Source organism: Trichoderma citrinoviride (genome assembly GCF_003025115.1).
Source record: "Trichoderma citrinoviride strain TUCIM 6016 unplaced genomic scaffold BBK36scaffold_6, whole genome shotgun sequence".
NCBI classification, from domain to species: Eukaryota; Fungi; Ascomycota; class Sordariomycetes; order Hypocreales; family Hypocreaceae; genus Trichoderma; species Trichoderma citrinoviride.
Window position 1 is genome coordinate 669,711 of NW_020194714.1, and position 17,404 is coordinate 687,114.

Genomic DNA, 17,404 nt, shown 5'->3' on the forward strand with positions numbered 1-17,404 from the left:
AAATTGATATCTAGTACTACCTACACTGATCATATTCAGAGAATTATGCAGGACTCGATTGCCCCAAGATGCTGCCGATCGTTGCACACGAGAACATGACACCATCCAGACGCCCGACAAAGACCTATGATGTGCCTTGAATGATCGATTTCTGCTGCCAAGACTCCAATACCTCGACGATCATGAGACTTGAAGACATAGTAACAAAAGGTTGTACGAAAGATCCTGTTGGGACAGCTTGGTGATAGAAAGATAGAACAAGAGGCCGGACGGCGTACGTTTAAGACGTCTGGGAAGAGCTCTCTTGCTTAGGGAAATTCGCCGAGTCATACCAGTAGTACATTTTTCCAATGCAAACGATACATTCACAGCTCTATGTCCTTGAACTTGGAACGCTCGCTGGTGAGCGCCTTGATGCCCGTCTCAAAGAGAAGGGGAAGAGGGATACTCCCGAACACTATGTCACAGAGATCAAATACAAAGTCTTAGCTCCCTTCAGACATATCAGATTGCTTCATAGTCAAAGAAAACTGTTGTATCTCAATATACCTTCGTAAAGAGCGCCAAGTCGCTCTGAGGCCACAGACCAGGGGCGTAGGAAACTTGTGGATCGCTCACATTTCTTCACGACAGCAGGCACAAGAAGCTTTTCTTATGACTGGCAGACGGTCTTTATCTATATATGATCTACTGGAAGCTATCTTCAGGCAAACGAGTACTTGTCCCTCTGCATAACGTCCTGGTATCACAGCGACATCCTCCAACCGACCCATCACCACATCCCCAGCGTCTCCCATGCCCCCAAATTCTACCAGCCCATACTCTGCAACCACCGCCTCTTCAACCAAGGTACGTACCTCAAAATTGGGCCATGCCTTGACCAATAGAAAAAATCGGGACACCTGATTTTGAAAATCCGTGCTCGCAAAAATCTGCCAGCTGTGTCGATTTTATTATTGGCCAGCTGTGTGTCGATTTTCTCATTGGCCAGCCGAATTGCTCTGCGTTTCGGTGTGGCCTGGCTCTTGCTTGAGCTGCTGGGAGGGGAGGGGGAGAAGAGAGCTGGGGGGATGAAAGGCGAGCTCTGGTAGTATGGGATCTTGGTTGAGTAGCTGAATCGTATAACATTTGTCCTTTCTTTTCGTGGAAATGCATATTTTCCTACTCTCGTATTGATCATCTCCCCTTTGCCTCGTCAGGGGCGTTCTTGTTCAAGAAATAATCAGCTCCTGAGCTGAATTCATCGCGTAGATACCGCTTGTCTTCATTTCAGATGCTAGAACGAGTCAAAGGCATGTTTTTAGCCTTTGGACTGCGTTATGGGGAGGTAAGATAAGAAAATCTATTCAAATCCTACTTTGCTCTCCGTCCATAGTGATGCCAATCGGCCATACAAACTACGACATCGAGCAGTTGTCACTAGGAGATCACGGGATGCGGGAAGCGGATCACTATTCAGAGCAAAAGTCATTGAATTTGATGTCTTCTACTTTTGCCTTCAATGACTGGAATTCTCGAACTCACAGATTATTGTTGGCCGGTCGGTCGCTACCCGTCCTTTCTACGGTGGGCTCGAACAAACGAAATCCAGTCCTCGAAAGACGAACACAACGAATGCCTCGAGCAACGGCCTCCAGAAAGACGAGCATATCAGTCTTAAGATATTTAGAAAACTTTGTCTTCAGTAAGCTTTCCTGTGGAACTCTCTCGGATTACAAACTGGGTCGTGGCGGAAGGCTGATGCTGGCAGATTCGGCCGACAGGGTTACGAGAGAGTTTTAGCACCGAAAGCGAGACCGACAGCATGAACGGCGAAAGAATTCACATTCATGCGTATGAAGTTCTATCCACAATCATACAGTAGTCGTCAAACGAACGTCTTCGATCGAACGCCCTACGAGCCGAAAGCCTTCCATATCAGGGTTACGATGCTGAAAGTCAAGGGTTACAATATCGGGTTTCAGCTAGCCAAAAGGTGGCAAAAGGGCCATTGAATTGGAAGAAAATACAAAAGAAAGATTAAGAGGTGGAAGAATTCAGGCATATCAGAATCTGAAGACACGGGGCCTCGCTGACCGAGCCGTACAAAATCTTGCGATAAAAAGGGGTAAAGCTTCTTAGAACTGCGTCGGAAAGAGATTCGAGTAATCATGTCTATAACGTCACACAAATTTTGCGATGATTATCATGAATAAAACAGAGCAATATCTATACAGTGAGAGACTGTACTGATGCCAAAATTGTGGCCTGAACAGTCCCCGTTTCCTGTCGGGCGGCTACGTGCTTTAGTAATTTAGATAGAAACTGGCCATCTTGCAAACACCGGATCCCTTGGCATTTAATTCCTCTTCTGCCCCAACATAATGAGCTGTAAATCTACCATACTAACGCAAACATAGCGATATCCATGCTTCTAAGCTCCGAGAGCGAAGCGCAAAGGTCTGGGTTGACCCGCCCTCTTGCTCTTCTCCACTCCAACAAAGCCCTCTGAACAGAAATCTTCCGCAGTGCTTTTGAGAGCTGAGCGACTTGAATATTTTCTTACATTTGCTCACATCTTGGAGATCTCGTCGGTTGGATATAGAGGCAGACAAATCCTCTCGGAAGACGACTTGCTTCGGAGACCACATCGACCAGTCTTGCTCACCGGCCTCTTTTTTTCCCTCTCTACGACCACCTCTGCACGATTCTACTTTGCATCTGAACACTTGACATTAGGATTAGCTCCCCATAGAAGTATTGTTCTCTACGGGCAGTATTGTTCTGTGCTTTGATTTATGAAGGGATAATGACAAGAAGCTCAGTTGAGTATCCCCCAGAAAGATGAATCTAGACTTCTCCAGCACTCTTGTCCCTAGCAGACACTAATTTTTTTCCATCTTTATATATACCGCAAATAGCGACCAAGAAGTTTTTCGAACCCAAATCTCCCATACCGACAGCGAGAACCAATACGAAGAACGGTGGTGCTGAGCTCAGTTGTGTCTCACGTCCATGCACGAGACAGTCCAAGATTATGCCGACACTGTCCAAATCGTATATACTCAAAGGAGCCGTTACAGAAGAAATGTGAGCTGAGAAGCGCTTAGAACATGCAATGGAATACCTACTGACATACTTGTCACTAACGTGGAAGATTTGGGCGCCCTTTTGCTCTCGGCGCCCATCCTCTTGACCTAGTTCACGGCAATCTTTCTCTCTCGGTATGCAATACCTACAGCCTGGCCTCAAATTTGTTCCATTGCTGTCACATCGAGGGAGGCAGACACTGCGTCTCATAGTATTTATTGATGGGGTATTTACGCAACCTCAAACAGCGAGAGCAATCCTCCCTCTACACCCAACAGCCACGCTAATATTTCGATTCCCAAGCTGTGTTTCTCATACTTTCTCCTCTGGCTGTGGTCGTACAAGAATCTGATAACTCAGGGGTTACAGTTTGTTGCGACATGACCGTCAATTTTGTCATTGTCAGTCAAACCTCCTCCGAAACTACCAGCACCATCTTCTCTCTGTCCTTTGCGCTCACGTTCTACTATTCCAACGACTCTCCGCCTACTTCCCAGTCTACGATTTGACCTCTTTCTGTTAGGAAGAGGTATCTATGGGAAAAAAAAAAAAAAGAAAACCAGGGGGACTTACTGTCTGACATCAGGATTATAAACTTAACCTTGGCTTGTTGAACTAACCCTTAAAGCTTTTCTGTGGAATTTTGATGGCAGAGGTGCTGACGAGTCTACCCTAACAGGACCGGCCCAGCAATATTTTATCTTTACAAGAAGCTCCCAAATAACCTTAGCTTTGCTCTCGAGATCAGCTCATGCAAAGTAGCCGGATGCCCAGCACCAGAACGAGACGCATTGGTCTTGCCAGCGAATTCGACCAACCATCAAACACAATTGAGCAAAGCCAAAGAGACAACTACAAGACAAGACTACAAGACAATTACCACATAGCAGAAGTAAAAGAAGAAGAACCAAAACAGCAATAGTGAAGCCATGACTGGTTCTCGCTTTCAGGATTGACCCCAGAGTCTCTTCTGCTGAGAAATGGGAATCAATACTCTGTTGTGACAAACTCACTTACCCCTTTCTATAGAGATCATTGCTAATAGTTGTCTCTTTCAGAAACGTCTCTTATGATTCTCAACGAGTCGTAGCAAACGAAGACGAAATCTCCGACCCCCACCGAAGCGAGCGATACTCCTTTACAGAATGCATATGCCGACTCAACCTCTCTCAGACCAATCCCGAGCCGAACGAATATATAATAGCGTGCCATGTGTGAAGCTTTCCATACCCTTGGTCAGTTTCCTCAAGCTATTTTCGATGTCACTACATCCTAATATTACGATTCCTCTGTATAGGCGGCCACCAATCTTCCAGAAAACGCAAGACTGAGGTATCCGACTCTCCTCTAAACCGATCGATCCACCGCACAAGATTCATATCTTGATATAAGCTCGACCACATCGGTCACCGAACGAACGAATATATAATATCATACCGTATACAAACTCTTTTACATCATCAGTTATCTCTGCTCAAACCCCTTTCCTGGTTCGATCCCTCTCCAATCTACTTTCCTCTTTTATACATGCCACTCGCTAATCGCCCTCATCAATAGACCGTTCATCCGGAACCCGAAGTCTTCCACCTCCGCCGAAACGATCGACCCTACCGTACCACAATCAATGTACCGATCCGAGCCGAAAGAATATCCAATATACCATACCCAACACCCTCCACAATCTCACAAACCCCTCCCAAGCATCACCACCTCTCAACACCATCAGGCCACCAAATCATCGGCGGAAACGTCATCTTCTCCCCCTCCCCATCCCCCTCATACACCTCCCACCCCAGCGTCTTGTACGTCCTCATCCCCTCCTCGCTCGCCTCAAGGTACCCCGGAATCCCCAACTCAGCACACCTCTCCATCCCCCACCTCACACACGCCGTCGCCGCCCCCCGCCTCCTATACGCCGGATCGACGCACATATAACAAAGCAACGCAAAAGGCCTACCCCCCATGATCTTCCGCCGCAGCGCAAACTCCGGCTCCATCCCATCCAGACACGCCTTCCGCTTCGCCTCGTCCTCGATCCACTCCATCCGCAGAATGTAATTCTCAACCATGTACTCCTCCTCCGTCCTCTCCCTGTCATAAACGAACCACTCCGCAAACCCGATAATCTTGTCTTCTCCCGTCTCTGGATCCGTGTGCACACATTTGATCCCCGGGGACACGGATGGATACTTCTCAAGGTGTTCTTTATAACCACGCAAATGGCGCTCCGCATTCAGCTTGCGATTCTCTTCGGTGTTTGGGCCCCCAATGATGTCAAAGTTGGGAAAGGGGCCAAAGGCCTCGAGGACGAGTTCCATGCATCGTGGCATGTCCTCTTCGCGAGCAGTTTCGACGCGGATGTTTGACTTGGAAGACATGGTTTGTTTATTTGCTCCTTTCTGAAGACTTGAAGAAGATACGTCGAGTTTTTCCATTCAGCTATTCCGTCGCCATATACTGTTCGTGATATATATATATATATATATATGTATGTATAGAGTTAATCAGTACAGCTACGAACTTATCTGTTGAAGGACGTATGATATCGTCCTAAGGATTAACAAACCTAAGTGGGACAACCGATGACTCCTCGCCGAACAAGCATTATTCCCGCCCCTCCTCCCAACCGGCCCCCTGTCGCCAGCATCCAGATACGCAGTATGGCTACCCATAGAGCGGCAAGCATAGTCAACGTAACGCCCGTCACAGCAACAGAGCACCTCTCAAATCGGGCAATGATACCAAATCCAGCATGCCAATTCTCTATTATCGGGAGCTAGTCTCCAATTTGTCAAGTATAGGTAGAAACAGTCACATAGTCCAACGCAGTTCGCCACTTGAATCATCTGCTACATAACAGACAAACACAAGCCAGCAGCTCCAAGCACAAGCACAAGCAAAAGCCCATTCCAGCCACTTCCTAGGAAAATTCTCAAGCTCAAACGAGATAAATCTCTTATTAACAATACATGATATGCTCAGAGACCCCATCAGAGGACTCCAGAAGACAAACATTCTTACTAAATAGTTATAATGTATAGGTACAATCCAGCTCGCTCAAGACAAGTCAAACGACTGCTACTTGCTCAAAGCACTTGAGACTAGACTTCTCGAAGAGACTGTGCCTCTGGGCAAAGGGAAGTTTTCAATAATCAAGACAAAAACGAGTGGCTGAAGCACACAGGAAGCCAATTACCAACTATGAAAAATCAAAGAAGCTTTTATCAGCGTGGGGCATTTATTACTCTTCTGGGCCGACGATGCATAAAGAAGTAGATCAGTTGCTGAAGGGAAATTCCACAAGCGACAGTTACAGGACTGCGAAGACAGGGTAAACAGACTCAGTGGAACATCTCCAGAGTAGGAAAAGCAGGAACAAGTTAAAATCAGAAAGCAAAAAAAAAAGTCTCTATAGGAGGGTGATATATAAGGCAAGTAAGCAAAGCGAGGAGAGGGCAGGGAGGGAATGACGAGAAGGTACAAGGAAGTTACAGTATTATTGATATACAGTCACAAAACAACAAATCACACGCAAAAGCACGGCATCCAGTATTCTGCTCAGGGGAATCATAAAATCAAGCACGTAATCAAATTTGACTGGTGACAGTTCCCCAGAGAACTGAAATCTCCAACGCCGGTCGTGATTTTGAGACTCAAGAAAATTGGGGGGTGCATAGTGTCGTGTCAAAGCGGAAGAGCAGTAATTTCAGCGTGAGAAAAAATGACAAAAGACGACGTGCCCGAACGACGCAAATCAGTCCAACGCCCCAATGTTGCCCCAGGTCAGCCCATCAATTGGCTGTGTATAATAAGAAAGGAGAGCATCAAATGAGAGTCGACAAAACCTTGTCTAGTTCCCAGAGGCTGGTCAGAGACCAGCCGCCTTAATAATGGCCAGATGTCTCTTCAAACTTTACTAGGTAAAAGCACCGGTCAGCCTCTCCGTCGTCTACTTGCCGTCTGTCTCGGCTTGCTTGGGGAGTATCAATGGTCATTTCCTACCTGAGGGGGGACAGCGGGGCCAGGAGGTCCTGAAGGACCCTGGGGACCCGGGGCGGGACCGCCAAAGTGGTGAGGGCCGCCGTATGGGTTGGGGCCGGGGCCGTGGGCAGGACCAGGCATGCCCATGTAGTGAGGCGGAGGAGGAGCAGGGCGGTAAGGAGTTCCGACGCCCGAGTTGTTCTGAGACCTGCCCCAGCTGAGACGGACCCTGGAGTTGCCAATGGGGTAGCCCTGCATCTGGTTGATGGCCATCTCGGCGGCGTGGCGGTGGACAAACTGGACGAAGCCGCAGCCCTTTCCGGGAGGGATCTTGACGTAGGTGATCTCGCCGAATCCCTGGAAGAAAGATCGGAGCTCGTCCTCTGTCACATATCCAGAGAGGCCGCCCACGAAAACGGTGGTGTTGTTGGGATCGGTGAACTGGTTCATCTGGGTGGCAGGGTTGAAGTTACCACCAGCAGCAGCACCGCCGCCACCGCCGTAGGGGAACGCCTGGACTCCTCCCCACATTTGCTGCTGAGGCATGCCACCACCCATCATGGGGCCGCCCTGGTGTCCGTGACCGAAGCCGTGGTTTCCACTGTAATAGAGAATAGTCATGTCAGAGGCAGGTCAAGTCGTTTCGGCTGAGTAGGAAGAGCAGATGGGAGGATCGCGGAGGAGAGCGTGTATGTGAGGATGGGAGAGTTGTCAAGTGAAGGGAGAGGGCAGGCTGAGGTGACACAAAAAGGTCTCGAGGGGCGCTACTTACCGATTCTTGGGAGTGGCAGTCGAGATCCTCATAGGACGATTGCCGCAGTAAACTCCTTGCATCTCAACCAGGGCGCGCTGCTGGTCGTTCTCGTCGGAGAAGCGCACAAAGCCGTAGCCGCGGCTCTGGCCGGACATGGCATCCGTCATGATCTTGGCCGACTTGCACGAGGGGAAGCGAGCCTGGAAGAGCGAGACCAGGACATACTCGTTGACCTCGGGGCCAAGGTCGCCGACGAAGATGCTGTACTCGGGGCCGCGATCGTCTCTATCGGTGGCAGACATTAGAAACCAAGTACGAAGCAGGCGCTGGCGGCTAAATTCTTCAAGAAGCAGAAAGAAGGAAAGAGGCAACTGCGTGGTGACGGGAGAGAACGGTCGGAAGGATAAAGCGAAAGGAACTGGAGAGAGAGAAGAGGTGACAGGACAAGGCAGAAGGAGGAGGAGGCAATGGAGTGGCTGAAGGTGAAGAAAGTAAATCCGAGGCGCGAGTGTCACTGCTGCAGCCTGGGCAAGTACCGGGAAGGTACAAGAGAGATGACGGCAGCAGTGAGAGGTGCTGCACGGGTACACGCAAGGTACCGATGCGGAATGAAGCGAGAAAAAAACGGAGGAGAGGCCGAGGCTGAACAAGGCTGAACTTTAAACGCCAAAAGTGTCACACATACCGTCGATCGACCAAGCCGCCGCCAGAAGCCCAGTTAAGCTTAAATTGGCGGGAGCTGTTGGGCACAGGCGTTCCGTTAAGGCCGAGGGCCTTGGTGGCAGCGTCGGGAGTAGCGAACTCGACGAAGCAGTAGCCGGCGTTGCTGAAGAAGGGGAGCAGAGTCAGCTGGTCGTCCTTGCATGAGCGAAGCAGAAGATGTTGTAATTCTTCCACAAATACATCGTCTCCACTGCAAGTTGATGTTGGAACACACTCACCCAGAGTTCTTGTCACGGATCACCTTGACGTTGACAGTCTCTCCAGCGGCAGAGAGGAAGACGCCCTTGATGAAGTTCTCGTCCATCCAAGGCTCGAGCTCGCCCATCCTAACCCTCGTGTTAACCCTGAGCGACGCCTCGCGTATTGTGAAGACTCTTACCAAAGGGTGGTCTTGGCCTGATCCTGAGTAGGACCAGCGGGAGGCGGCACAACCGACATGTCGGTGGCAGGGGGGGTTCCGTTCTGGTAAGACATTGGACTAGAGCCAGAAACTTGGTTAGTGCTTGTGCCGGGTAATGGTGAGTTTAGCAGATGCAATGGACGCGGGGTTCGCTGAGAGGCTTCTTCCGGGTCCGAGAAAAATAGTTCCATCTCTGGGCTCAAAAGATGTTGAAGATGTGAAATGATATGTGTGATGAAGCAGCTGAAATATCTTTTCGAGGCTTTACTTGTATGCAAAGGATAGGGTGCGATAAAAACAGGAAACTGCCCTCAGCAGGCAGGAGCCACCCGAGTGTTGGTAATTTGGTGACGACACCACAGCTTGGAGAGGAAAATGTTCAACCCAAGGCATCGTAATCAACAAGAACAGACTGGACGACCGGTTTGGCCTCAATCCTCTTATCCTCGAGCTAAGCCACTTGGCTTAGAGAAGCTGGCTTATCAAGACTTCTCAACAAGCCACAGAAAACGAAGCACACGGCTTGTGCGATCCTCCTTGACCCATAGGAAACTGACGGAGAAGGGGCTTTATACGTACTAAGTTGCGAAATGCTTCTAGAAACGAGATTGTACTCTGCTTCGAAGTCTGATTATTGTACAGGCTATCGGAATTTGTTCTTTGGCAAGTGATATGCTCAAGAACTATGCAGGAAAGCCATCAGTTAGCAACTGGCCACCGAGAGGGCAGCATCAACCGGGGTTAAGTACCAACCTAGGTAGAATCGAAATGGCGATGAAACGTTCGAATCGAAAGGTGAAGATCGAGCAGGGAGACCGATATGAATACAGTCGAACTGGAGACTCCGAAGATAGAAAAGGGAAGGTGAGATGTTCTCAGGATGCCGTCACGCTGCGTTCGAGAAGCGGACAGATGCGATGATGGGACGGATAACGACTTTCTGTAAGATAAAGTCGAAAGATGATATCGTCGACCGATCGTATGTTCTACCGAAAATCCTAAAGGAGTGTGGTAAAACAGTTGGAACGCTCTCGAAATCAGGAAGAACCTAGGTAATCGCCGTTAGCATTTGATGGCTGCAGTAATCAGCTGCCCGATGCCATGGATGCAATGTGAAGAGTGGTAGAAACAGCCCCATGCCCCGTGATGCGCCAAATGCCCTGAATAGGTGCCTGAGTCGATACAGCGGAACATATCCCGCAATGGTGGTGCTCCCTGCACTCTTCTGCCCTTGATACACATATTTGAAGTAGCCATAAGGTTGTCGGAAGCCAACCGGCCAGATGTGTCTCATCAGGCCGAATCCCCTGTCCAAATGTGTCATACGTCCGCCGTGGTTGGCTGAATGCTCGTAGATCTGTAGATGATCGTCCTCCCTGGGATATATATAGCTTTGACGACACTGCAAGCAGCACTTCGCCTCCATGGACTTGGCACCACGAGAGCGAAGTTGCCGATTTCTCTTGCAAGCCGCTTCGCCGAGGAGTTGTGATGGCCCATGAGGAGATGACTTAGATGGTGACAAACGGGCAACGCGCCAATCGCGCCAGACCCTCCACAACCAGAACACCCCGGTTCGTCGTGGCTGCGGTTCACAACCATCTGCAGCGCCGACCAGTGATGATGCATTCGTCCACTATCCGAGATGATGGGGAGGATATGCCGATGGGCAGCAGATTGCGATGCAGCTGTCCGGGACACGAGCAGCCATACATCTCGATCCAACAACACCCAGAACCCAGCCGTCTCCCTCAGCGACGACGACGTGGACAAGGCCGACATCAACCTCCGCAACAGCCGCAACATCCACCAACACGTTTATGATTTTCGAATCCTCTCCTCGTATCGATAATCACTAGTCTTGCAGCCGCTGCAAGCACACGGCAATGGGTCGGCGAAGTGGGGTGCGAATCGGATCGAGATCGAGCCTCACCCCGCGAACGACGGCCGACGTGCTCCCACGAGAGCAGAAACACTCCGATGGCAGCGATTGAAGGAGAGACTGTTTGCAAGAGTTGGGGAACGCTGGCGGGAGAGAATCTGAAGGGCGGCAAGGCTGTCGAGGCCTCGAGAAACGACCAGACGGCGACGGCGCAACCCTGAGACGTGATGCCGCAGATTTTTCGCCGCATGTGGCACGAGCAACTGAGGGCGCACACGCTGGTTCAGGGATCGATTGAGGCGCCCAGCAGCCGGCGACTGAAGGCGCATTGCTAGAGACCGTCTGCTTCGGTTGCTGTCCTTGTCGAGAATGGCGGTTGTCGTCGTCGCAGCAGCAGCGCTGGTGTCCAATTCGAATTTTGCGTCGTCCGTTTCCTTGCGCGCAAACCTCCCACTATCCAGATCTGGGGCACGGACAAGAGGGGGAAAATTTCACACGAACGGGAAATAAAAAGCCACCCAAAAAAACCACACTCATCCATGGGCAGCGGCGGGCAGGCAGAGAGATGAAGGCATTCAACTTACTTTTAGGCGCCGGCAAAAACAACCGTTAACTCTCAGCCGATAGTCCGAAACACGCGCAAGGGAAGAACCGTAGCAGCCGTGACGAGAAAAAGAAGAAGTTGGAAGAGGAAGAAAATGTGTGATGAAAGAGAAGAGTCAGTCGCGGAACGCCGTGCGGCAGAGCGGGCGAGAGACTTTTTTTTTTTTCTCCTCCCTTGTCCACAAGCTGGTGGTGCTTTGCTGCTACCGGACTGGCCCTCTGTTGGACTTGTCTTAGTGGACCGCACTCTCTTTCTCTTGCTCGCACAGTTCAGTCTGCACAGCCTGGACCGGGTCGCGCGGGGATTACTTAGGCGAGGGCTGGGTCGAATAGACGGCCAGGATTTCCGCCAGGGGGGGTGTGAGCCTATTGCGTGTGAGACCGACGAGGTGGGCGTTCAAGGTGATCCTGCTCTGAGCGATCTGCTGCTCGATCTCGGGCCCGTTGGTTGGCCAAGTGGCTTTCGAAGGGCGCTGAGACGAACCCACTGGATGAAAATTCCACCCACACGAGCAGACACAGGCCTGTGTGAAGCTTGTGTGAGGAGTGGAGGCGAGGAGAGGGGCCACACCAGATGAACTGCTGCTGATGGAAGCAAGCAAGCTTTGCTGCCGCGGATCGGGATCTTGCTTTTCGATTGGGAACAGCAACGGGACCGGCCAAACAGAGACAATGATTTCGACAAGGAGCAGCTGTGATGATATCCGTATACTGGTAGGAATCGGAGATGGTATGAAGAGGTACTGTTGCAGCAATGCTGGAGAAGCAGATCCCGGAAAGGCTCAAGATCTATACAAGAGGGGCCGCAACGATGACGAAGAGCGGAACACACGACCAATCAATCAATCATAATCAATCAATCAATCAATTCCTGTGTACTTCGCAGCTGACGACAAAACGGAAAGATTCGAATAATAACGCTGTGGAAGAAAGAAGAAGAAGAGAAGAAAGGAAATCCTGGGAGTCAGCCCGTGTATATTACTTCTTATCCTTCAACTGCCGTCCTGCTGCCGTTCTCAGCGAACTTCGACAGCCCCTACACTGTCCTCCAGCAACTCTGTGTGTGCTTTATGCCAAGATTCACAATCTGCGGGCGAACGCCATCGTTGCTGAGTGATTTGCTGCCTTCCTGCTCCTGGGCGTGTACGAAAGGAAGAGGCGCCACGCTCATGCCAGACAGGTTTGGAGAAATCCAACTGGTTCAATGATAATGGCCCAAAACGCAGTTCTCAGCAATGGTGGGCTCACAAGGCAGCCGCTGCCATTAGAGTCTGTTGGTGGCGCTTCTCCGAGCTGAGCAGAGGCTCCGAAGTACCTCTCGCGTATTCCTTACCAAGGACACGAGGGAGCGCCGTGGTGTCGTGCTATAGACGTGTTAGGTGCTACCCAACAACGAAAGATATTCTGCCTTTTTCGTCACGGGCAAGTGAACCACAGTCCACGTCGGGTCCTTCTGCTGGAAGCGTCAAGCTGAGCAAGGCGGTACCTCTTACTCGGCACTCTCCTCTTCGTATTCCACCTGCTATAGCTTCGGGAAGCTTCAGAGAGTCTGCGTCTGTTCGGCCCCAGGACTTCTACGCACGGGTTGCTCACACAATTGCAGCAGGGCAACAGAATACATGCCCAGTACAGCGAATTCCACTGCCTAGCCGCGGAACATGCGGCATATCGCACCGTTCATCAGTCACGGAGCATCTACCGTCTCTCTCTCAGTGTCAAAGCAGAGAAAGCATCTCCGCCCACGCCGGAAACAGCTGCATCAAAGCCCTGCCCTGTGGAAGCAGCAGGCCGCGATGGCATTTAAGCCACACTGTCCCCATACCGTGCCATTTGCCTAGGCTTTTCTCATGGAATAGCCGTGACCTGACAGTTTCCCCTCCGCAATTGGCGGGCCAAACGCTCAGAAGCTTTCCAGCGGACTGGCCGCCGGCGTGTCACTAGTTGGCCAACGTCGGCTCCATTCTCAGGTTCGTCCTGCTCCTAGTGCGCCGTTTCCATGTGGCGATTTGTATGGCGCACTCGCTGTCCAAGGGCATTCTCCGCTGGCAGATGCCCGTTTGCGGCTCTGACTGGCTGCAGGACAAAGGCACTTGTTGGTGGACCTGCATCTTTGCGTAGCAACATTTGGAAGCCGAAAGAAGGGGAGATCCCAGGCAGGCAGGGGACAAGGAGGAGACTGTCGTTGTTACGGAACCGGCAAAGAGCCCTGGCTGGATCCGATTATGCAGGTCACGGGTGGGGAGGCGGTTGTGTTTCTTTACACGTACTACCACGTACAAATGATCTCAAGGCAGCAGAGATGATGAAGCCTCCACGATGACCGTACGGATGTCAGGTCCAGACAACTACTTGTACTGTACCAGATACGGCAGACTGAATCGGAGGCTCTCACGACCGGTGCTGCTGGCTGCCTACCTAGGACTAGACACGATATGAGCTAATCGATCCCGAGATCTCCGTGATGAGAGACACAACCGGGGGTTATGGTGCTCAACTTGCAGATGTCTCAAAGCGGCCATCTCTGATTGCTGGTAACCAGCTCTCTGTCTCAGCATAATCTTACCAGGGATTTCACCACCACGGGGATCTTGCTCCGTAATGCGAAACCCCCATCCACAAAGTCTTGGACAGATCTTCGACAACAGTCAATATTGCAACGCGACAAGAGGCTCTGTGTAAATTGAAGTGAATCAGTTGTTGCACGCACCTTACTCGTAGATGAGCGTAAACTCAGGTAGTATAAATGACTCTCTTTACGCGCCGGGGTCACAAGTATCTCGACACCATATTGAAGGCAAATTAGCTGCCGGTGTCTCTGGTTGACTGCTTTTACTCCAATTACGAGTTATGCCGCTGTTGCTGTTCCTGATCATGGGTGGCTGCAGCCATTGGTGATGTGGTACCTTAGTAACTGCTAAAAACCGCCATCTTTCTTTTCCGATACGTACTATTGATCGTCGAAATAGCATCAGCTTCAAAGACAAAAAGCAACATTCTTATCGACATCTCCTACTCATCATAGAGCCGATGCGAAGTACGAAGTACCACCTCATCGAAGTTGAAGAAACGACCCTATTGTCGTTCCGATGGCCCTAGCAATGCTACACAAGACGAATCGACACACAGCCAACCGGCGGCAGCGAATCGCGACCACTCGGGTCGCATCTCCGACGCATTTCCAGACGCACACACGAGACGAAAACGACTTACCGCGGCTCCTGTTGATTGCGTCGGGCCCTGGCAGAAAATGAACGGCACATCCCGGCCAGTCTGGACATGATAGATCGCGCGGCCTTCGGGATCTCCTCGTTTGAGCTGAGACTCCCCGTCGCAAACGGCGACAAATGCGGTCTCTTGCTGATCGCCAGGCAACCAGGCTCGTGTCTTTGCTCTGTCTCAAGACATTCGGGAGCATCTTGTCCTATCGGCTAACCCCTGCATGATCATGCGCGTGGAAAAGCTGACGAGGGAGATTGCAGAATGCACGGCAGAGCATGCTACTCCATACAAAGCACGAGAACAAAGACACAAGAGCGAATATCGTCTGCTCTCCTGACCGAGTTCCTCCAAGTCAACGTCTCCCTCAGCCTCGGCCGGCTCCCCCCTCGTGGTCTGGAGATGAGATTCAGAAGACTGCTCCAGGTCTGTCCAATCGGCCATGTGGTTTTCAGCCTATGGATCTTGTTTCTGACCCGTCACGATCGTACAGGGCACCACTTCTACCCCTCCTCGCCCCCGGCCGCTCAACCACGCCAAAGGGCAACAGGGAACCACCCCCTCCCCCTTGTCGTCCTCGAGGCAGGCAAGGGCTGTGGTGGACTTTGGTTGGGGGAGCCTGAATCGAGGAGTGGCGCTTCCTGCACAACACCCTCTGCCCAAGGCCCCCAATGGGGGACGTTTCCAGGTATCTGGATGGGTTAACCTTGTGAGATAGGTGTTGCGTTGGTGCGTGTTGGACATGGGAGCTCGCCCGTGTCCTGCAGCGGTTTGGGAGGTGCGTAGTATCATTGCAGAGTGCTACCTCGTAAAAGGACCAGGTTGCTCCCGCCAGGAGGGCACAGCTTCAGCCAGTCAGCTTGCAACAATGCGAGAGAGCTTCAAACGCTTGTTGGCCCCCCTTGTCGACCAGGGCCTCTTCGATCCATCTACTGTATGCGATACATGATGCTGTCTTTGCTTTCTGACGGTATCAACGAGTACTATGAGCAAGATGCATAGCCTAACGTAACGGTTAGTATCTATATTCTATTCCTGGAACAATGCTGATGGGAAGGGACACAGAAACCACGGGAAGAAAGAATAATATGCATGCTTCCAACCCAGAGCTCGCTGCATGCTCAGACTTGTTGTATGGCCGGCGGTACCTGGGGCTGGCTTATTCGCATTGTCAGCAGGATTTGCAGCTTCGTTCTTGGTCGCATGGATCGTCCACCAGCACCCCTGCCATCCTCTCACCCATATCCAGCTGAAGGACCACACCCTCGGGCGGCCAGCGCAGCTCGTCAGCTCCAGACGTTATTACAAGTCACCGCTCTTCTTGTTGCGGCCGCGTTGTCAATGGGCAATGACATGGTCTTCGGCCATGAGCTGTCCATGAGCAGCTTCTCACGAGCTCAAACCAGCCCTCGACAGGGACGGAGACAAGGCCGGCCACCAAGTCTGGCCTAAACCCCAGGCGACAAGGTTCGCAGCCTGCAGCGCTCTTTTTACCTTGTTCCTCTCGACTTTTCTTCCAACAAACGAGAAATGGTGAGGCGTGTCGTTATCCTGCGGGGCTCACGACCTAATGGCTGTTAGTTTGGCAAAAGCTTTTCATACACCACCACATCGTGAACGAACCTCGCCCGCTCGTGGGTCGTACGGGAGGAACCAAATGTCATTGGGTCATCACTTTGCGTAACTGGCGACTATCGTGGGTCTCGGCATCCAATGACCTCGGTCTCCTGCCCTACGCACGCAGGTTTTTTCCATCAGCTTACCTTTCTGCCGGCCTGTGTGTGAACGGATTGCAGATGATAGCTCTGAGTATATTATATTGGGTTTTACGCGCCGAACGACAAGTAGCAATAAGCTCGACTCCTGCTCGAGGAAATTAAAATACTACCGTAACTTCCAAGCTGACTGACGATACTCCGGAGATACAGAGAAGGCGAAAAAAAGCCCTCGCCTCCGAGTCTGGCCGTTGACGACGCCGCCGCACTAAACCGCCGCGCTTCTTTTCCGTCGACTTTAGCCCCCCGATTGTTCCGTCTGCATGTCGGAACCGGGGGGCTCGACAAGACGCCGACATAGGCCGCCGAATCGGACCTCGAAGGACCAGTAGGTATTATCTGAGGGTTTTATCGTTGTGCAGTTGAGGAAACACTCTGTCGTAGCCTAACACTAAGACGAAATGCGACACATCTCTACAGAAGACTTGAGGCAGACCTTCTCTTGATTGTTTCGAGGAACGACAAGTTTTGATGTCCCGTGCTCTGTGAAGATGCTGCCTCGTTTCTTCGAAATTGCTGCCACTTAGGCATTGCGTATCCCGGTCGTGTCCAGGCGGGTAAAAGTCAGTAGCAGGGCGTAGTAAGAAACATGGCCAGAACAGGGGCAGTCAGCCTACTCATTGAACAGAACGTTACCAGCACACTTTGCCATGCTCTTCTTTCTTGAGAAAACGATCCAATTATGTCCTTTCAGCTGGTCGTACCTGGGGCTGCTCGCCTTAATGGAGGTACTACTTCTCCGCACGCCACTAACTCGACAGGATTGGCTCGGGAGATCGGGCAGATCTAACAGCAACCCTGGAACAGCCTGTGGCTTGTGTCAGCGCATCTCGCAGCATGCTAGACGGCGACAACTACAGCTTCCAGCTCATTATGTAGAAAATGTCGAGAGATCCGCCGCAGAAGACCATTCATAGCTGGATCTCTTCTCCTCTCCTAGAACTCGGGAATTCGACACAGGCAGATGCTACTTCTCTTTGTTACTGCTGCTCTCACGTGGT

The 17,404-nt window shown here is 51.2% G+C and overlaps 2 protein-coding genes across 2 annotated transcripts; both read right to left on the reverse strand.

The window, feature by feature from the left end:
* Nucleotides 1–4,772: 4,772 nt before the first annotated feature.
* BBK36DRAFT_1198657 (acyl-CoA N-acyltransferase) lies at nt 4,773–5,463 on the reverse strand (the record flags this gene model as incomplete). The annotated part of the gene is made up of 1 exon (XM_024897049.1): nt 4,773–5,463. Exon 1 carries the CDS (start codon nt 5,445–5,447, stop codon nt 4,773–4,775), a length of 675 nt encoding a protein of 224 aa, XP_024750175.1. The 5' UTR covers nt 5,448–5,463.
* A 1,590-nt stretch (nt 5,464–7,053) lies between these two features.
* Nucleotides 7,054–9,118, reverse strand: BBK36DRAFT_1198664 (RNA-binding protein; the record flags this gene model as incomplete). Its single annotated transcript, XM_024897050.1, has 5 exons — nt 7,054–7,651; nt 7,823–8,089; nt 8,490–8,630; nt 8,746–8,853; nt 8,907–9,118. 5 exons carry the CDS (start codon nt 9,116–9,118, stop codon nt 7,054–7,056), a joined length of 1,326 nt encoding a protein of 441 aa, XP_024750176.1.
* Between the last annotated feature and the right edge of the window lie 8,286 nt (nt 9,119–17,404).